The sequence below is a fragment of the Salvelinus alpinus genome, chromosome 3, assembly GCF_045679555.1.
Source record: "Salvelinus alpinus chromosome 3, SLU_Salpinus.1, whole genome shotgun sequence".
Taxonomy (NCBI): Eukaryota; Metazoa; Chordata; class Actinopteri; order Salmoniformes; family Salmonidae; genus Salvelinus; species Salvelinus alpinus.
This window is the reverse complement of record NC_092088.1, coordinates 18,426,662-18,447,881: the sequence shown is the minus strand read 5'-3', so window position 1 is coordinate 18,447,881 and position 21,220 is coordinate 18,426,662. Positions and strand designations below refer to the sequence as shown.

Below are 21,220 nucleotides of genomic sequence, written 5' to 3'. Positions count from 1 at the left end.
TGCGTGTGTGTGTGTGTGTGTGTGTGTGGATCAGTGTGTGCATGAATCTGTGTGTGTGGATCAATGTGTGTGTGTGTGTGTGTGTGTGTGTGTGTGTGTGTGTGTGTGTGTGTGTGTGTGTGTGTGTGTGTGTGTGTGTGTGTGTGTGTGTGTGTGTGTGTGTGTGTGTGTGTGTGTGTGTGTGTGTGTGTGTGTGTGTGTGTGTGTGTGTGTGTGTGTAATAAAAAGCTGGCCAAAAGTGTCTGTTTTCTCTGCTGTAGTCCACAGCTGGAAGTCTGATCGACTCTGTGTCAAAGCTATAGCACAACCTTCCTTCCTCCTACACAGGAAATTGCATTTCCCACTTTCTGCCAAGCAGAGGAGTGAGGTGGGTGGGGTTGTGTGCCTGGGGGGAGGAGGGTGGTTCTAAGCAGAAACAGAGCGAGCCCCATTTCGTATTACACACGAATACAGAAAAAATAAAAGGGAATCCTGAGCTGAGGCTCTTTACTTCGGGAGACATTTAACTGTTTTTTATGGAGACTGCTGGTCTGGAAAATGAAGATCTCTTCTGTGGTCATAGTTCTCCTGACTAGAGCGTTCATTGGAGGTAAGCAACTTTTCTATTTAGGTGACTGGGTTATAATGGAAAATAGTGTTTTTAGGTCATGATATGAAATTTGGTAGTTATGTGTTGATGGATACAGAGAGAGAGAGAGACAGCAAGAGAGAGAGAGAGAGACAGAGAATGTCATAATAAAAGATTGGGAAAACTTTTGTGAAATTAGTAAGTGTTAGAAAACACATTCCACGTGACATGCATTTGAATCAGTAAATCATGTGTTTTCCCTTATCTTTGTTAAAAGCCAAATTGTCTGTGGTTTGTGTGACTTTTTCAAAAGATGCAGCTTAATACTTTAGCTAAATAAATAAATCTAGCAAATTATAGATTTTATCTAGAGATGAATAGTTCCCTTCTTCGTGGCTTGATGGCTTTGTGTGGCATAGAAATATGCTTCCTGCAAATGGAAAGTTATGAAATGACTTGAAAAACCAGATGTTGCTTTGTTCATGAAACAGGCCATAAAGTCTGGTCCTTAATATTTCTTCCACTTAAAATGGACATATGCTTGCACTTAAGCCAAACACCACTTTCAGATGTCTCATCCACAAACATTAACACAGTAGGAAAGAGATAATTAGGAACTCCTTCCTAATATTGAGTTGCACCACCTTTTGCCTTCAGAACAGCCTCATTTCGTCGGTGCATGAACTCTACAAGGTGTCGAAAGCGTTCCACAGGGATGCTGGACCATGTTGACTCCAATTCTTCCCACAGTTGTGTCAAGTTGACTGGATGTCCATTGGGTGGTGGAGCATTCTTGATACACACGGGAAACTGTTGAGTGTGACAAACCCAGATCAAACCGGTGTGCCTGGAACCAACTACTATATCCCATTCAAAGGCACTTAAATCTTTTGTCTTGCCCATTCACCCTCTGAATGGCACACATACACAATCCATGTCTCAGTTCTCTCAAGGCTTAAACATCCTTCTTTAACCTATCCCATCCCCTTGATCTACACTAATTGAAGTGGATTTAACAGGTGACATCAATAAGGGAGCATAGCTTTCACCTGGATTCACCTGGTCAGTCTATGTCATGGAAAGAGCCAGTGTTCCTTATGTTTTGTCTACTCAGTGTTTATTTACTGTACATACCCTTTGTGTACTATATCTTTCAGAAGTGTGCCAGGCCATCAACATCACTGTCACCCCCTCCCCATTTACGGTGGCCCAGGAGGGCGAGAACGTCACCCTGACCTGCCAGGTGTCCCAGAGACGCCGCTCCAGCAGCCTGCCCGTAGTCAAATGGACATTCCTGCCGGAACGTTCTTCAAGCGAGGAAGAGTTCCTCATCGCCAGGGTCAACATGAGAAAGGCCAGGTTCTATGGGGACTATACCAAAAGCTTCCCCTGGCCTAAGTTGAAGCTGACAGTGGTCAAGCAGTGGAAGATTTTCGACCTGCTCATTATGAACATCTCAGTGGAGGACCGCGGACTCTACATATGCCGGGTGCAGGAGTTCAAGAAGCACCACAACCGATGGAAGGCATCAACAAACTGTACGGCCGCCACCGAGCTTAGAGGTAACTATGGCTTTAGGTGTAGCACTGTCTGTGGTGCAGTAGAATACAAATGATGCAGTTGGTGGTGGTATTAGTAGTAGTAGTAGCAGTAGTAGTAGTAGTAGTAGTAGTAGTAGTAGTAGTAGCAGCAGTAGCAGTAGTAGTAGTAGTAGTAGTAGTAGCAGCAGTAGCAGTAGTAGTAGTAGTAGTAGTAGTACATTGGTATAAGTAGTAGTAGTAGTAGTACAGTGGTATTAGTAGTAGTACAGTGGTATTAGTAGTAGCAGTAGTAGTAGTAGTGGTAGCAGTAGTAGAAGGACATTTACATTGATATTTCAGTCATTTAGCAGATGCTCTTATTCAGAGCAACTTACAGTTAGTACATTCATCTTAAGATAGCTAGGTGGGACAACCACATATCTCAGGCATAGTAAGTACCTTTTTCCTCAATAAAGTAGCTATCAGCAAAGTCAGTGCAAGTAGTAGCAGTAGTATTAGTAGTAGTAGAAGTAGTAGTGTAGTACAGTGGAAATATTGGTAGTAGCAGTAGTGGTAGTAGTAGCAGTACTTGTAGTGGTAGTAGTAGTAGTAGTAGTAGTAGAAGTAGTAGTGTAGTACAGTGGAAAAATTTGTAGTAGCAGTAGCGGTAGTAGTAGCAGTAGTAGTAGTAGTAGTAGCAGTAGTAGTAGCAGAAGCAGTATTAGTAGTAGTAGTAGTAGCAGTAGTACAGTGGTAATATTAGTAGTAGAAGTAGCAGGAGTAATAGCAGTAGCAGTAGCAGTAGTAGTATCAGCAGTAGTAGTATTGTATGTATTGTGATTCTCCCGATTCTCCCTATTCTACATGTGTTGCGATTTGATACTGTGATTTTATTGCGATTTCATGTTCCAAACGTATTGCTTACTATTGGGGGGGGGGGGGTCCAAATAGTCCGGGTAGCCATTTGATTAGCTGTTCAGGAGTCTTATGGTTTGGGGGTATAAGCTGTTTAGAAGCGTCTTGGACCTAGACTTGGCACTCTGGTACTGCTTGCCGTGCGGTAACAGAGAGAACAGTAAATGACTAGGGTGGTTGTAGTCTTTGACAATCTGAGGATCTGAGGACCCATGCCAAATATTTCCAGTCTCCAGAGGGGGAATAGCTTTTGTCGTGCCCTCTTCACAACTATCTTGGTGTGCTTGGACCATGATAGTTTGTTGGTGATGTGGACGCCAAGGACCTTGAAGCTCTCAACCTGCTCCAATACAGCCCCGTTGATGAGAATGGGGGGTGTGCTCGGTCCTCCTTTTCCTGTAGTCCACGATCATCTCCTTTGTCTTGATCACTTTGAGGGAGAGGTTGTTGTCCTTGCACCACATGGTCAGGTCTCTGACCTCCTCCCTATAGGCTGTCTCGTTGTTGTTGTCGGTGATCAGGCCTACCACTGTTGTGTCATCAGCTAACTTAATGATGGTGTTGGAGTCGTGCCTGGCCATGCAGTCATGGGTCAACAGGGAGTACAGGAGGGGACTGAGCACGCACCCCTGGGGGCTCCTGTGTTGAGCATCAGCATGGTGGATGTGCTGCTACCTACCCTCACCACCTGGGGGCGGCCCGTCAGGAAGTCCAGGATCCAGTTGCAGAGGGAGGTGTTTAGTCCCAGGATCCTTAGCTTACTGACGAGCTTTGAGGGCACTATTATGTTGAACGCTGAGCTGTAGTCAATGAATCGCATTCTCATGTAGGTGTTCCTTTTGTCCAGGTGTGAAAGGGCAGTGTGGAGTGCAATAGAGATTGCATCATCTGTGGATCTGTTGGTGCAGTATGCAAATTGGAGTGGATCTAGGGTGTCTGGGATAATGGTGTTGATGTGAGCCATGACCAGCCTTTCAAAGCATTTCATGGCTACAGACGTGAGTGCTACGGGTCGATAGTCATTTTGGCAGGTCACTTTAGTGTTCTTGGGCACAGGCACTATGGTGGTCTGCTTGAAACATGTTGGTATTACAGAGTCAGACAGGGAGAGGTTGAAAATGTCAGTGACGACACTTACCAGTAGCCCAAAGTGACCCATTGAATTGGTCTATTGATTGCTGAAGACAGTATTTATCCCAGAATGCAGATCTGTCTTAGGGATGCTATTCATTCGATCTATAATGAGAGACTTCCTATCAAAAAGAAAGGGAGAGCACATATGAATGGAATCAATTGAACAGTGAGAGACACTTCTTTGGCTCCATGCAGTGCTGCAGATTCAGATGATTCATGGTATTCCAGAATGTGCAGCTGGCCTTTTGGCTCAGTGCATATTCATAATGTCCTATTGAAGTCATACTATATGATTCATGGCAAAGAAGAGTCTTCTGCACCACGATACTATACGCTTGATTTCTGATGACCACTATCAAGTATATTCGGGACTCCTCAATCAGACTTGGGAACCAAAAACACATGATCGAGTGTAGCTTCACCTAGATAGGAACAAGCTATATAATTTACAGTAAAAAAACGTGTGGCAAAAAAAGTACATACTTGGCAAACACAACTACAGCAAATACTGAGCCAAGACTCATAGCTCGCTGTCATCTACCTCAGACTAACGTTTCAAAATAGTTGAATGTAGGCCATAATTATGGTCGGCACAAACAAAGCAAGTGCTGCTGGTTTAGCATGAAGGGAAATACTCTAGGGGTAACCCCAGCGTAAGGGTCAGTGCTATCCGGGTTCCTTGGAACATCCCTACTCCAAACCTGACCCTAACCTTAACCTTAACCATAACCCTAACCTTAACCCTTACCTTGACCATTTTACATTTCAACTTCAACGTGGTAGTCCCAATAATCTTGGATGGCACAGACCCAGTTTAAACCCTGTGGACAGGCTAACGTGCAGCACACCCAGACACCCAGCCAGGCTTCAGCCCAGTAACCCTGGAGCTCTGGTGGCTAGCTAAGCTAAGGATGGCTGCTATGTGTGAGAGAGGCTGTTGTCAGCTGCTCGCGGGTTGGGGGTATTTCAGGACGACTCGGTGGGTGTTAGCTACCACTAGCCAGTGATTCAGGAAGAGGATCCAGAGGAGAGGATAACCTCGATGCTGTCATCCAACGCCGAGCCACGTACAATTAGATGTATTGCAAATGTATAATCAGGCGGGACGGTTGACACACTGATGACCATGGACTTTCCCTGGTTTCCTTTCAGTGCACGTCCTGCCAGCGACCACGGCCAAGGAGAGTCTGTGGAGACTGTTTGAAGGTAAGAACGCGACTCTCTAGTTCTCTGCATTGTACTTGACTAAAATAGCGCAACAACAATAAATAGGTCATAAATGGCAAAGATATTTCTGCATAAGTGACTAACAACTGAAACATGAGTCTTCAGGGTGGTACGATATTATGACTGTGACTAATCTGGTCGGTTTCGTGTGTTTCAGACGTGTACCTGTGCGCTGTGCTGATCTGCTCTGTGGGACTGGTGTGCATGTGCATGTTCACTGTGGCGGTGACCTGCCAATATGTTCAGAGGAAGAAGAAGTTAAAAGGTGAGTAAACACTCTATCCCTGCTCCTTCCATCCAACACTGAAGCCCTCATCTGGGCCATATTACCAGATCATTTAAAGATAATGGACTCTGATATGTAAAAGCCAAGGCATGCTTTTTGATGACATTGCAGGATGTTTTTTGCCCCTCATGCGCTTATGTTTTGTCTCATTGCCTCATAGACAACTACCATTTGGTCAAGAGCCTACAGAACAGGTAAGCTTCATCATCCAAGCTAAAGTAACTGTGACTTATACTGTACTTTAGCCACTATGGTACACACAGACTATTTTCTTCCATGACCGTGATGGCTACTTACATTTCCCTGCTCTAATTCTGCTGTAAACATGCCTGTCTGCTGTCTGCAGTTCAGGGGAGACGGTGACCAGTCTAGTCAGTGCGTCTCCTGCTCTGCCCAAAAAGCAGAGGAGGTACAGGAAGAAACGAAGCAAAGCCCAGTCAGAGATACCACCAGAGATACCAGTTAAAGGTAAACAGACAGTCTCTCAACAACATCATACATCTGTATCACATTTTCCCTTACCCAAGCATGTATGTTTTCGTAGAAGCCTATCTTTATACCCACAGTTGGGTATGTGGTCTGGGGGAGGGAATGTGGTTAAAGTGATCATCAGAGCATAAAGGAGTTCTGAACACTCTGTTTCCTGATGCTAGAGACGTTGTGAATTATCTGAGGAACATTGCTTTACTTGCCACTACCTTTTGAGCCCATATATGGATCTACTATACCGTACGTGCTGGCATAGATCAACTGGAAAAAGAGCAAAGCAACTTCTATATCAGTCTTTGTGATATCAGTGTACAAGAAAGAGTGCAAAGTTTATGGTCAACTAATCAAGTAGGACAGTGGATTTTAAGAATGTAAGGTTTGCTCTTGATGATGATACTTTTGTTTACCCTTGAGACGAATAGGCTGATGTTGGGCAGTTTTAAAGTGTTGCATCTGTCTCACAAGGAGTTCATGTCATGTCACGTTGAATGTCTGTTCAACTCTGCTTTGACGTCTGCATCCAAATCATCACTAATAAATGACAGGACGGGCACGTAAACATTGCGGACGGAGAACATTTTGGTTCTGGGTTTGGGTTTTAGGGGGGAAATGTTTCTTGTGACACAGACAATGTGTTCCCTATCTGCATAAAGTATGTAATCATTGTATTCTTCCACAGCACCCATAGCAAACAAAATCCCAAAACCCAAACTTTTAAAGGTACAACCGATGAAAGTGGTCTTGGTAAGTGCTCTGGGGTAACTCCTGGTTCATACATACAATTTAAAAGGCAACACCTACAGTATTTCAGTAGAGGGCTGTCCATAAATCTAACATTTTCCTTTAAGTTGTTTTACTTTAAGTTTTACTTCATTCGATGTTTGTGTATATGTGACTGTTATCTCGAGGTAATTTTGTCCAGTATCATATTATAAAAGACACAACATGAATAACTCAATTGACGAGTATGCTTCTTCACACGTTTAATCTTTCTCCTTGTCCCCTGCAGCCGAAGATTGCAGAGGAGAGCCTGACATATGCAGAGTTGGAGCTAGTCAAGCCTCTGCCGGACAACAAAGCCTCGTGCACAAGCACTGTGTACGCCCAGATCCTCTTTGAGGAGAGGCAAGTATGAGAAACACACCACTTTTAGCTGAAGCTCATGTACAAAATGTTATATTTATGATCAGCATTATTGTTTTATATTGTGTATTTCAATAAATGATTGGCAAGTTTTATTTTTCTTACAAAGCCAAAATGAGATGAGATACAAACAGGTTTTCTATACTGTGTTGAATTTTTATTTTACCTCCCAGAACATCTGCATGATGTCTGTCATCTTCTGCTATGTTATTACAGCAGTACTGCAGCTGCAAAGGTTGACATTAAGGCAACAATTAGACGCCCACCCATTTGTGTTATTTGTGTTATCACGCAGCTCTTTCAACTGGTGCCAAAGTCAACGGGCTCTTGGCGACACACTTGTACCCAGAGCTGTGATCAGCTGTGACAGAGCAGTTTAACTGGCTGCAAACGAAGGCCTTGTTTGGTTTGACTTGTGGCACCAGTGTTTTCCTCTCACCTTATGATTACATAGCACATGATTACTTAAGGTTTTTTTATTTTTTATTTTTTACTCCTGATAAGAACAACACCAATGACCAAATGGCGTTTCTTTATCTCTCAAGATCTGCACAACAGTGGAGATTTTGTCTTCTGGTTTTTACTTTTCTGTGAATTTAAGTGTGTGTAAAAATGCTTAGTACGTTTAATGACCCCTTGGATTTAACCATGGAAAAGCGAGCAAAACAACAGTATTTTATTTCACCCCCTGTGAACTTGAAATGCCAGACATCCAGGCACCATAACCATTCCACATCCACCAGCTCTCTCTCTCATATATGAAGATCTATACATTGACTAATAATCACCAGAGTGCATTGAGACGATTCCATGTAGGAAAAACAAATCCTTCCCACATACATTGACAACAACGAAATCTATCTATATCTATCTACACACATCTACACAATGGCTCAAAGTAAACTTCCTGGGGTGAGAAAAACGTCTTAAAACCTTTTTAAACTGTGAAAATTGAAGTCTCCTCCAAACCACATTTGACTTAATGGGAGGCCACTGCGTGGACCTCTAACTAGAACCATGTGTGAACGCTGAACTCTGCACTTTCCTCTGCACTTTTCCTTTGCCATTCGTTTCACCCGGAGAGTGTCGTCGCCCGCACTCATCAACATTACTCTCCATTCCATTTGGAGCGCTTCTGTTATTTGTTTTTGTCATTTGAAAATGACGTCGTCGCTGTCTGATGAAAACCTCGTAACAAAATGTTTGCCAATTGAAATGTTTTTTCATTTATTGAAAGCAATACAGTGGGGCAAAAAAGTATTTAGTCAGCCACCAATTGTGCAAGTTCTCCCACTTAAAAAGATGAGAGAGGCCTGTAATTTTCATCATAGGTACACTTCAATTATGACAGACAAAATGAGAAAAAAAAATCCAGAAAATCACATTGTAGGATTTGTTATGAATTTATTTGCAAATTATGGTGGAAAATAAGTATTTGGTCATTAACAAAAGTTTATCTCAATACTTTGATATATACCCTTTGTTGGCAATGATGGAGGTCAAACGTTTTCTGTAAGTCTTCACAAGGTTTTCACACACTGTTGCTGGTATTTTGGCCCATTCCCCCATGCAGATCTCCTCTAGAGCAGTGATGTTTTGGGGCTGTTGCTGGGCAACACGGACTTTCAACTCCCTCCAAAGATTTTCTATGGGGTTGAGATCTGGAGACTGGCTAGGCCACTCCAGGACCTTGAAATGCTTCTTACGAAGCCACTCCTTCGTTGCCCGGGCGGTGTGTTTGGGATCATTGTCATGCTGAAAGACCCAGCCACGTTTCATCTTCAATGCCCTTGCTGATGGAAGGAGGTTTTCACTCAATCTCACGATACATGGCCCCATTCATTCTTTCCTTTACACGGATCAGTCGTCCTGGTCCCTTTGCAGAAAAACAGCCCCAAAGCATGATGTTTCCACCCCCATGCTTCACAGTAGGTATGGTGTTCTTTGGATGCAACTCAGCATTCTTTGTCCTCCAAACACGACGAGTTGAGTTTTTACCAAAAAGTTATATTTTAGTTTCATCTGACCATATGACATTCTCCCAATCTACTTCTGGATCATCCAAATGCTCTCTAGCAAACTTCAGACGGGCCTGGACATGTACTGGCTTAAGCAGGGGGACACGTCTGGCACTGCAGGATTTGAGTCCCTGGCGGCGTAGTGTGTTACTGATGGTAGGCTTTGTTACTTTGGTCCCAGCTCTCTGCAGGTCATTCACTAGGTCCCCCCGTGTGGTTCTGGGATTTTTGCTCACCGTTCTTGTGATCATTTTGACCCCACGGGGTGAGATCTTGCGTGGAGCCGCAGATCGAGGGAGATTATCAGTGGTCTTGTATGTCTTCCATTTCCTAATAATTGCTCCCACAGTTGATTTCTTCAAACCAAGCTGCTTACCTATTGCAGATTCAGTCTTCCCAGCCTGGTGCAGGTCTACAATTTTGTTTCTGGTGTTGTCCTTTGACAGCTCTTTGGTCTTAGCCATAGTGGAGTTTGGAGTGTGACTGTTTGAGGTTGTGGACAGGTGTCTTTTATACTGATAACAAGTTCAAACAGGTGCCATTAATACAGGTAACGAGTGGAGGACAGAGGAGCCTCTTAAAGAAGAAGTTACAGGTCTGTGAGAGCCAGAAATCTTGCTTGTTTGTAGGTGACCAAATACTTATTTTCCACCATAATTTGCTAATAAATTCCTAAAAAATCCTACAATGTGATTTTCTGGATTTTTTTTTCTCATTTTGTCTGTCATAGTTGAAGTGTACCTATGATGAAAATTACAGGCCTCTCTCATCTTTTTAAGTGGGAGAACTTGCACAATTGGTGGCTGACTAAATACTTTTTTGCCCCACTGTATATCCCCTCAATGTACTCTCAACATTTCATGACTCTAGGACCAAGAAAATGTATTCAAAATAGCTTCTGAAGTTTCATAATTGTGTGTTCGTTAATGGGAAAATATGGTCATTTTTTTCATTTACTGAAACATTTCTGTTTTGGAGATGAGGTTTCATCAGACAGCGACGATATATGTGTGTGTGTATAATGTATCATATGTGTGTGTGTGTATAAGGTATCATATGTGTGTGTGTATATAATGTATCATATGTGCTGTATAAACACAAAGCGGATGCATATGGTCAGTGGTTAATGGCATGTTTCCTTGTGCTTTCTTTCAAACCTCAACAGGATATCACTTCAGTGAAAAGTCAATGGTTATTCATGACATGTTATAAGGAAAAGGGAAATTGAACAAGTAGCAGGTAAAAGAGATGTTGTGGTTTGATCATACCTCCATGTGTGCTTAATTGAGGGAAATGGAGGGTGGGGTAGGGAGTGTCTCCTCTTGTGAAGGAGGGACTGTAATGAGAGAGAGAGAGAGAGAGAGAGAGAGAGAGAGAGAGAGAGAGAGAGAGAGAGAGAGAGAGAGAGAGAGAGAGAGAGAGAGAGAGAGAGAGAGACAGACAGAGACAGAGAGAGACAGACAGAGACAGACAGAGAGAGACAGAGAGAGACAGAGAGAGACAGAGAGAGACCGAGAGAGACAGAGAGAGACAGAGAGAGACAGGCCCAGACAGGTTGACAGAGGGAGCAAACAGAGAGACTTTAAATAGACACAAACAACAGTCTGCCTCCCCGCCCTGCACACAGATTAAACTACAGAGGCCAGCGAAAAATACGTGATAAATCAAAGCATATTTTTCTGTGTGTCACGGAGGGGGTCAGATCTCAAGTCTCCAGACATCACAAAGTTTCTGAATTGCAGTGTACAGTAAACATAGTGTGGCTGTTGCCTACGTATATCCTGTGTGGTAATAGGTACCGTGATTGTCAAAGTACCAGTCTGACATCTCTGACTCAGACTCAATAAGCTATAGGAAATAAATGGTTTAGGCTATTTAGCCATGTCATGTCTCACTGCAAATTACCCACTGGCTCTGTTAAACACTCATTGTGTTCAAAGAGTGTTTAGGTCAGTGGCTCACACTGAAAGTGTTGGGCCGTAACTAATGAAAACAGTTTTGGTAACTGATCCCCTCTGGTCCCATGCTGATGACATCAGTCCTTAGTGACACACTATGAACGAAGCATTACATTTTTACAGAGTACAGAAGAGTACTATTTTCATTGAAGATGTTCTTCTGTATCGACAGAGTTGTTTCTTTTTCCACAATCACATCGGTAAGCAATGGCACAGTATCCAACTTCTCTCACCACCAAGCCCTTCCATTTTCCTGTACATCATAGCACCATTAGACACATTATACAACTTTTCCAAGTATAATCATTATTGATACTCAGTCAAGTACCTTCGAAGTAACTCCAGAAACATGTATACAAGGAAGAGCTCTTTAAATTGGATCTTTAGACCGTATGACAGGGTTGTATTGAGTCAGAGGAGAACAAAACCACATCCATTCAGGACTTGAATAAACAGAACGACATGTTTCTGCCCATTCTTGACAGTTCTCCTACACATGATGTCCAACAAACTATAACTCATCCCTTGAATAGGCTACATGGCTAATTTGGCTATCTTTGAAAGGAATTACAATAACAAAACAAAACAGCTCTGCAGTCAAAGACATGCCAAGAAAAGAAATGAGAATTGTACAGAAATCCTCTGTGAGTATCATCAGACAATTAGTCACTTGGGGCCTTAAATATTTAACACATAATGAAACCTCTGTACCTGGTGACCCTACCAAGTTTCAGGTAAGACCCAAGTGCAGACTGTGTTGAATTAACAATGTTTCTTGCAACAACAGGGGCAGGCAAACGACAGGTCAAGGCAGGCAGGGGTCAATAATCCAGAGTACAGGACGGCAGGTGGATACTTGGTAGACTGGGGTGGCGGGGGTGAAAGTCGGCGATGAGTGCCGGGTCCAAGATGTCTTTAGCGGGAACCCAGCACCTCTCCTCTGGGCCATAACTCTCCCAGTCAACCAGGTACCGCTTCGTGGACGAACCTTCAGGATGCGTCTCACAGTGTATGCTGGCTGGCCACCGATGACACAGGGGGGAGGGATGGGCCTAGAAACAGAAGACAAGGGGCAGTCAGACAAGGTTTTGACTCTAGACAGAGCCAAGTTAAGAAAAATACGGAGGGTACGGGGCAACAGAGGACAAACAGCATAGGGGCTAATGATCTTGGAGCGGGGGGTCAGCTTCCGGGGATGTAGCCGTGGCACTACAGTGGCGTACCAGCTCCTCAGGCTTGACATTGTTGGATACCGGTCGTTGCTGCGGAAGCGAAGTGGCCCGGGCCTTACTGAACCCCTCCCAGAGGTCCTGGTACTCTGTTGAGCTGGCAGGGGGAGGTCCGGGGAAATTTCCAAGCCCCAAGGAAGACGTCCCGGGGCAGGCAGAGCTGACTTCAGGCAATGAGTGTGGCAGGATGGGCTCCAGCCCACGATGGCACCAGTAGCCCAGTCAACCAGCAGGAATTGTATCGTCTCGCTGTGGTTCCGACACTCGTAGGTTGACGGGAGGGGTGGGTCTGGTGGGTGACCCGGCCTATAGAGCGCCCGTCCAGTGCTCTAACACCCATGGGAATGGAGAGGGGTTGAGTGGGGATGCCCAGCTCGGACGCCAGGGTAATGTCCATGAGACTCACATCGGCCCCCGAGTCAATGAATAGCTGGAGAGACTTGGACTGGTCACCCCACCGCAGGATGGCACGCAATACAGACAACTCTGGGTCTCAAGTCTGCGTACGCGTTCGGCTGGAGATAGCCTAGCCCTGCCGAGCTGCATCGGCTCGGGAAGATGTGAATCGGCAGTCTCCGGAGGCTCTTGGAGAACTCGGGTAAGCTCGGATGTGGGGTGGAGGGGGGTGGAGACAAGCACAAGGCCAGGTGAAACAGATCAGGGCGTGACATACCCAATGGAGCAGTTACACAATAACAGAGGAAGAAAACCGAGAGGCTGTAACATACAGTGTCAGGAAAGCTAGACCGGACAGAACGGACGTCCTGCTAACAACGATGTGAACACGAATGGCTGTGTTCACACAGCCCAATTCCGATATTTTTCCCACTAATTGGTCTTTTGACCAATTATGTTCGATTTCTTTCACAGCAGATATTTTTTCAGAGCTGATGTGATTGGTCAAAAGACCAATTCGTGAAAGAAATATCATAATTGGGCTGCCTGTCTAAATGCAGCCATTGTGTCCAGCAATCCAGCCTCAGCACTTGGCCAATGTGCTAGTATCGCAGCAGTAGATAGCCCAGTATGATTGATTGCTGAGTGTTAGTGTTTGACACTGTCAGCTACTAGAGGGTTTTCTTGAATGAAACAATAAGTAGAATCAGTGTGTATAAGTAGAATAAACCCATAATAAACTAAATGAATAGGTTAGTTAAAACACCAGTTAATGAAATGCAGGTATGTGTGTTTACACTCAACTGGTTGTCTGGCTGTTACAGAGGAATCATCACCCCTCAAGTAAAGCAGAGCTCTTTTTACAGGGGAGGATGACAGACTGAACACAGGTAAACAAGAGGCCATTGTGATGTGTTGTCCTCCTGGGGACCAGAAACAGGATCCCATTGACAGACACAATGACCTGGGGGATCTGTCTAGCTTGGTTTCTGTCTGTGGACAACCCAAAAAACCTGTGGACATAACCCCCCCACCCACCCCCTCCTACCCCTCATCCTCTCTCTCTCTCTTTCCCTCTCTCAATTATTTTTCAATTTAAGGGCTTTGTTGGCATGGGAAACATATGTTAACATTGCCAAAGCAAGTGAAATAGATAATAAACAAAAGTGAAATAAATAATAAAAATGTACAAATAACATAACACTCACAAAAGTTCCAAAAGAATAAAGAAATAAATAAATGTCATATTAAGTATATATACAGTGTTGTAATGATGTGCATATAGTTCAATTACAAAAGGGAAAATAAATAAACAAATATAGGTTTTATATACAATGGTGTTTGTTCTTCACTGGTTGCTCTTTTCTAATGGCGAAAGGTCACAAATCTTGCTGCTGTGATTGCACACTGTGGTATTTCACCCAATAGATATGGGAGTTTGTTTTCACATTCTTTGTGGATCTGTGTAATCTGAGGGAAATATGTGTCTCTAATATGGTCACACATTTGGCAGGAGGTCAGGAAGTGCAGCTTAGTTTCCACCTCATTTTGTGGGCAGTGTGCACATAGCTGTCTTCTCTTGAGAGCCAGGTCTGCCTTCGGCAGCCTTTCTCAATAGCAAGGCTATGCTCACAGTACATAGTCAAGGATTTCATTAATGTTGGGTCAGACACAGTGGTCAGGTATTCTGCCACTGTGTACTCTCTGTTTAGGGCCAAATAGCATTCTAGTTTGCTCTGTTTTTTTGTAAATTCTTTCCAATGTGTCAAGTGATTATCTTTTTGTTTTCTCCTGATTTGGTTGGGTCTAATTGTGTTGCTGTCCTGGGGCTCTGTGGGGTCCGTTTGTGTTTGTGAACAGAGCCCCAGGACCAGCTTGCTTAGGAGGCTCTTCTCCAGGTTCATCTCTCTGTAGGTGATGGCTTTGTTATGGAAGGTTTGGGAATTGCTTCCATTTAGGTGGTTGTAGAATTTAACGTCTCTTTTCTGGATTTTGATAATTAGCGGGTATCGCCCTAATTCTGCTCTGTATGCATTATTTGGTGTTAGAGAGAACCATAGAGAGCAATGGGTTCTATAACTGAGACGCTATTACTTTTCATAACATTTTTTATACTGCTAGTCCTCCTTCAGATTACATTTATATCAACAATGACCTCAAAATATTTCATATACATGCAAATGTGTAACTCTGTGTTGTTGTATGTGTCGAACTGCTTCGCTTTATCTTGGCCAGGTCGCAATTGTAAATGAGAACTTGTTCTCAACTTGCCTACCTGCTTAAATCAAATAAATAAATAAATAAAAATAAGATTGACCATAGATTTAGAATGTATCGATTTACAACAGTGAGTGACATCATAAATACCTGTTTCATTCTTAGAACCATTCTCAGTAGAATACCAAATCATGGAATGGTAAGAATTCTACATGAATCTGTGCTGCTAAAGTTTTGGATCAAGGTAACGTTCATTTATTTTCCATCACCCCTTATCATGGTGCCATCTATTGGTGCTAAATGATACTGACTGAGATTAGTGTATCTTGAATGTGTTATGATATCCATCTGGCTAAAAATACACTTGTTGACAGGGTTGAGTAATGTCACTATAAGGTATGTGTGTGGCTTTAAGGTGTCTTATGAACCATGTGACAGATTTCATAAAACTAATTGGGCGAAGTCTGAGATGTGGGTCATAGTCTATGCTATTTACAAACACGGGAAGGGGACCAGACCGAAGGGGACAAGTTAATTTATATGCCCTACTTTTGACTCCGTCTCGATGTCTTTAAGTTGAATTACAATACTCTCTTAGGGCTTCCAATAGCCAAAGATCAATCTCTCTATCTCCAAGTAAAAGAAAACATGTTGTTTTTGCTTTTCTAATCCTGTAGGATGAGGGCCCACTTAGATACTTCCATGTACAAGGAAGTAAATGTAGCAGTAAATGACTTGAGAAATATGAGAATATAACACGAAAATAGTCTAAGCTTTTCCACCATTTATGTCTCAACATGACAGGCTTATTTGTGCTTATTTGTTCTGAGCTTCAACTGTATGCTAACTGTGTACAGAATGTACACAGTAAGGTATTAACAGCAACAACAGTACACTAGCTCTTTCCCTGTAGGCCTCAGACCTAGTTATAAACAAAATTCAGTTGCTTGGTTACAAAGAAAAACGTGACAAAGCTTGCAACACTCACAGTGTACCCAGGCCAGGCTGACAGTTAAACACAGGGCCTCAGCTGTGTCCACTTAAAAACGTCAGAGCGATGCACTTCCTGGTTTTTATTTACATGGCTCTCGGTGGCTCTTATGTATAATTCACAGCCAGGGAGATGGAATGATCCTCGACAAACACGGCCGTACCTTGGGAGAGTATTCCTGTGTCTTCGCTCTGGAAATTGCACCCTCTCTGGCTCTGCACTGATCTGGGGGAGGTGGACTAACTCCAATGCTGGTAAGAAACAAAACATCATATTTTTCTTCTATTCTATAAGTTCAGAACAAAAGAAACTTGATGAAAAGTCATACAGCAGATTCTAGTGTTGATGTCAGTGTTGTAAGAGGTTAGGTTAAATAGGGGGAATGTGAGAATAGGTCAACTTATTTATAATTGTTAATTTAAAGACAAGCTATACAGTAAAATCAATGACTATTCACTCTTTTATTCTACTAAAAGATGGGATTGAGAGTTCTTGTGGTCAAGGTGTATGTTCATTCTCTGCTACAGTGGCAAACAACAGCCGGCTGTGTCATGTCCTTAGCTGTAATGTGATGAGCTTAGTTACAGTGAGACAAGCCTATTGTCATGGATACAAGGGATTATGGCAATATCTATTACATCAAGTTCTGGTTCTACTAGTAATTCCATTGTTCTACTGTCTACTTCATGTGTAAAGGAGAAATGAACAGCTTTGTTACGATCCCTGAAGTAGTTAGAACCATAGAAAACTGAATAACATATTGATGGAACAGGTTAAAGCTTAACCAAGGAAACCACCTTTAATCAAACTTGTTAAACACTAAACTCATAACAAGTTGCATCTCCTTTATTTATTCAAGCACCATGGCCAAGGGAAACAAGCAGTCAAAAGAGCCCAAAGGCCGGAAGATCACCCTGAAGATGGCAAAGCTGGCTCTGAAGCTGACCGTGGACGGCAAACGTCGGCTGGACCTCAGCAACATGGAGATCGCCAGCTTTCCCAAGTGCATCCTGAAGCTGTGTGATGTGGACGAGCTGGACCTGAGCCGCAACATGCTCAAGAAGATCCCTGACTCCATCGACAAGTTCGTCAACCTCCGCTCGCTGGATCTCCACACCAACCAGCTGGACCACGTTCCGGAAGCTATCGGGCACCTCCAGAACCTATACAGCCTCAACCTGTGTAACAACCTACTGAGCAGTATAGGACTCCCCAACGAGATCGGCCTCCTGCAGAAGCTGAGGAGCCTCAACCTGGGCATGAACCTCCTTGAAAGCATCCCGTCCTCCATCGCAGCCCTCAAGGAGCTGCGCCACCTGGGCCTGTTCAACAACCGCCTGACCCGGGTGCCTGAGTGCCTCCGCAACCTGCCCCACCTTGAGAGCGTCAACCTGAAGTGTAACCCAATCCCCTCGGGGGATGACAAAGGCATAGACCCCATCCAGAGGGTGGAATGTCTGTACCTGGTGAGGGAGAGCTGCCTGTGTACCTCCTGCCTCAAGAAGGTCAAAGACGCCAGGCAGAGGTTGGACAGCAGGCTAAGCAGAGCCACTGCTCATGGGAGGTCCATCTTCGCCGGCCTGATCACACCCAACTCGGTGGCACAGGAGGACCAGGCCACCTGGAGGTGATTGAGGAACCAGGGTTGTGACTAGATGGAGTACAGCTATGACCGGAAGTGACTTTTCGTGGCAGGTTAGGATAGCCTCTAAGCTAACCCTAACCCTTTTCCTAACCTTAACCTAATACTCCTAACCTACTGCATTATTTATGCTAATCTGCTGCGTAAGTTCTCCTAACCTGCTACAAAAAAGTCCCTTGCGGGAAGCTCTATTCCACCAAGACAGAACCAGGAACCAGGTCCAGCATGATGTCATCAAAAGGTCATCAAGGACAGATTATTTAGGATGAGAACAGTCCAGGTGCTCCATTGCGATAGCTACTTATTACAAACAATGTATATTAAGCATATCAGGAATTCTGGAAGACAAACACATTACAGAGGTTACAGTCACACGTCCGTAACCACAGCTTTTTATAAGCTGCTGGGTCTGTGGTCTGTTCTACTCTACCACCCTCTAGAGTTTGGACTACTGTAATGTTCTTCAACAAACGACTGGAAGGAAACCTGCTTAGCTTCACTATACAGAATTCTCATTTGGTGTATTCTAAATCCTGTCACATGTTTCTGTTAATAAATATGATTTCATTCTCATTCTTCATCTGATTATCTGTCTCTTCTGTTCCAGTAAGGAATCACACTAGGCCCAAGACAACAACATCCCAGACATAGTTTTTATTTTGTATTTTACCAGGTAAGTTGACTGAGAACACATTCTCATTTACATCAACAACCTGGAGAATAGTTACAGGGGAGAGGAGGGGGGATGAATCAGACAATTGGAAACCTAGGGCAAAAATATACAGTACCAGTCAAAGGTTTGGACACACGTTGGACACACAACGGGTTTTTCTTTATTTTTACTATTTTCTACATTGTAGAATAATAGGGAAGACATCAATACTATGAAATAACACATATGGAATCATGCAGTAACCAGAACAGTGTTAAACAATCAAAATATATTTTATATTTGAGATTCTTCAAAGTAGCGACCCTTTGCCTTGATGACAGCTTTGCACACTCTTGGCATTCTCTCAACCAGCTTCATGAGGTAGTCACCTCGAATTGATTTCAATTAACAGGTGGGCATTGTTAAAAGTTAATTTGTGGAAATACTTACCTTCTTAATGTGTTTGAGCCAATCAGTTGTGTTGTGACAAGCTAGGGGTGGTATACAGAAGATACCCTATTTGGTAAAAGACCAAGTCCATATTATGGCAAGGACAACTCAAATATGCAAAGAGAAATTACAGCCTATCATTACTTTAAGACATGAAGGTCAGTCAATACGGAACATTTCAAGAACTTTGAATGTTTCTTCAAGTGGAGTTGCAAAAACCATCAAGTGCTATGATGAAACTGGATTTCATGAGGACCACCACAGGAAAGGAAGACCCAGAGTTACCCCTGCTGCAGAGGATAAGTTCTTTAGAGTTACCAGCCTCAGAAATTGCAGCCCAAATAAATGCTTCACAGAGTTCAAGTAACAGACACATCTCAACATCAACTGTTCAGAGGAGACTGCAAGAATCAGGCCTTCGTGGTCAAATTGCTGCAAAGAAAGCACTACTAAAGGACACCAACAAGAAGAGACTTGTGTGGGCCAAGAAACACAAGCAATAGACATTAAACCAGTGGAAATCTGTCCTTTGGTCTGATGAGTCCAAATTTGAGATTTTTGGTTCCAACCGCCGTGGGAACTCCTTCAAGATTGTTGGAAAGCATTCCAGGTAAAGCTGGTTGAAAGAATGCCAAGAGTGTGTAAAGCTGTCATCAAGGCAAAGGCTACCTTGAAGAATCTAAAATCTAGAATACATTTTGATTTGTTTAACACTTTTTGTTTACTACATGATTCCATTTGTGTTATTTCATAGTTTTGATGCCTTCACTATTATTCTACATCGTAGAAAATAGTAAAAATTAAGAAAAACCCTTGAATGAGTAGGTGTGTCCAAACTTTTGACTGGTACTTTATGTTTGGCTTGACAATGACAGTGAAGTAGGCAAAAGCACAAACTGATCTGGGACCAGGCTGGCAAAGACTGCCAACACATTTCTGCACCAACCGTGACGGCTTGATAAGGTCTGTGCACACACCTCAGTGGAACAGCCTTGCTATTACCCTATCTTCCATTTTAATAAACCCTTGAGATACAAGGTCATCACCATCTCCAACATTACACCGTATTTACAATATGGCTGCCTGGGGCTGACGCTGACCAGAGAAGTGCTGAGTCAACAAGAAGATAAAGACGCTAAATCGATAGATTAACTAGTTAGCCAACAGAAACTACACAGTATTGATCTGACCGTTATAAGATCTGGTCACTATCAATGTTAAGAGGCGGTATCTTATAAGATCCTCCTTTCTGTGTTCTGTCTATGCAGCCTTGTCACAGGTGAGCAGTCTAACATGCTTTGCTTTACACACTGCTCACCACTGTGTCAGCGCTATAGGAAATCAATGCACCAGTACACACAGACACACACACATGCACACACTCCGACAGTCAGGCTGGCAGAATGCAGTGGAGCAGAAGCCGTGTGAGTGTGTGTGTGTGTGTGTGTGTGTGTGTGTGTGTGTGTGTGTGTGTGTGTGTGTGTGTGTGTGTGTGTGTGTGTGTGTGTGTGTGTGTGTGTGTGTGTGTGTGTGTGTGTGTGTGTGTGTGTGTGTGTGTGTGTGTGTGTGTGTGTGTGTGTGTGTGTGTGTGTGTGTGTGTGTGTGCGTGCGTGCGTGTGATGGACTTTAACACTCATCATTCAGACATACGTGGCAGCCAGTGCATACTCTGCTGTCCCCATCACATCCATTAGCAGATGAAATGATGGCCCTTGCTAATTGCCAGTGACAGGGTAATGGGGGTTTAGGCATTGTGTCGGGGAGAACGGGAGCTGCAGGGGCACATGGGAATCAACTTTGTCTCTACAGACGTTACAGGTTTGAACTAATAAGCCCCAATTGGATTTTTCACTGGTCAATTATGACTAGAATGCACTCAGCGTGGTTGGAGTCCACCTCCCACATCAAATTATTACTACAGATGTCTGTGTTCTGGTATAACTGAATATATAGTATTAAATATTTAGAAGAAGATTAAAGAATGACTGGCACTGGAATAGCCCAAACAGTGTTTATAGGTTTTCATTTTTGTATTCAATTACATCATTCATTACAGTAAGGGCCCACCCCAGATATGACCCAGATTTCCATTCATCGCATCCTAAATAATTGTCAGTAGAACAACAATCTGTGAAGTAATTTAGTCTATACCTGTTTGTAAACGACCCATTAATTTCTTTAGATGCCAGATATTTAATGAAGTGTAAGTCCCCAGCATTCCGACTAACGCTACATTGAGTATAATGAATAGTATGTCTGGCACAGTGTCAACCATCGAAAAAAAATCTTTACTGTAGAAACAAATGGTGCAGATCTGCAAAGCCTTCTGTCAATACAGTCACTGCCAAAAGAAAACATAAGAATGGATGGCTGATTCTTGAACAC

General features: G+C 43.3%; 2 protein-coding genes and 1 long non-coding RNA gene across 3 annotated transcripts in view; 2 read left to right on the top strand and 1 right to left on the bottom strand.

Moving 5' to 3' along the window:
* The first annotated feature begins 385 nt into the window (after positions 1 to 385).
* On the top strand, positions 386 to 8,543 carry LOC139570175 (V-set and transmembrane domain-containing protein 4-like). Its single transcript, XM_071391798.1, has 9 exons — positions 386 to 589; positions 1,726 to 2,130; positions 5,290 to 5,343; positions 5,522 to 5,629; positions 5,811 to 5,844; positions 5,997 to 6,118; positions 6,819 to 6,883; positions 7,149 to 7,264; positions 7,578 to 8,543. The coding sequence occupies exons 1-9, from the start codon at positions 538 to 540 to the stop codon at positions 7,660 to 7,662; spliced, it is 1,041 nt and encodes a 346-aa protein (XP_071247899.1). The 5' UTR covers positions 386 to 537; the 3' UTR covers positions 7,663 to 8,543.
* A 3,069-nt stretch (positions 8,544 to 11,612) lies between these two features.
* The window catches only part of LOC139570174 (uncharacterized), a 30,413-nt gene continuing 20,805 nt past the window's right edge, over positions 11,613 to 21,220 (bottom strand). The window contains exon 2 of the long non-coding RNA XR_011674020.1: positions 11,613 to 12,310. This is a non-coding gene — a long non-coding RNA (uncharacterized lncRNA). The remainder of the gene's footprint in view (positions 12,311 to 21,220) is intronic.
* Positions 16,068 to 18,311, top strand: LOC139570170 (leucine-rich repeat-containing protein 18-like). The gene is made up of 2 exons (XM_071391788.1): positions 16,068 to 16,345; positions 16,951 to 18,311. Exon 2 carries the CDS (start codon positions 16,955 to 16,957, stop codon positions 17,720 to 17,722), a length of 768 nt encoding a protein of 255 aa, XP_071247889.1. The 5' UTR covers positions 16,068 to 16,345; positions 16,951 to 16,954; the 3' UTR covers positions 17,723 to 18,311.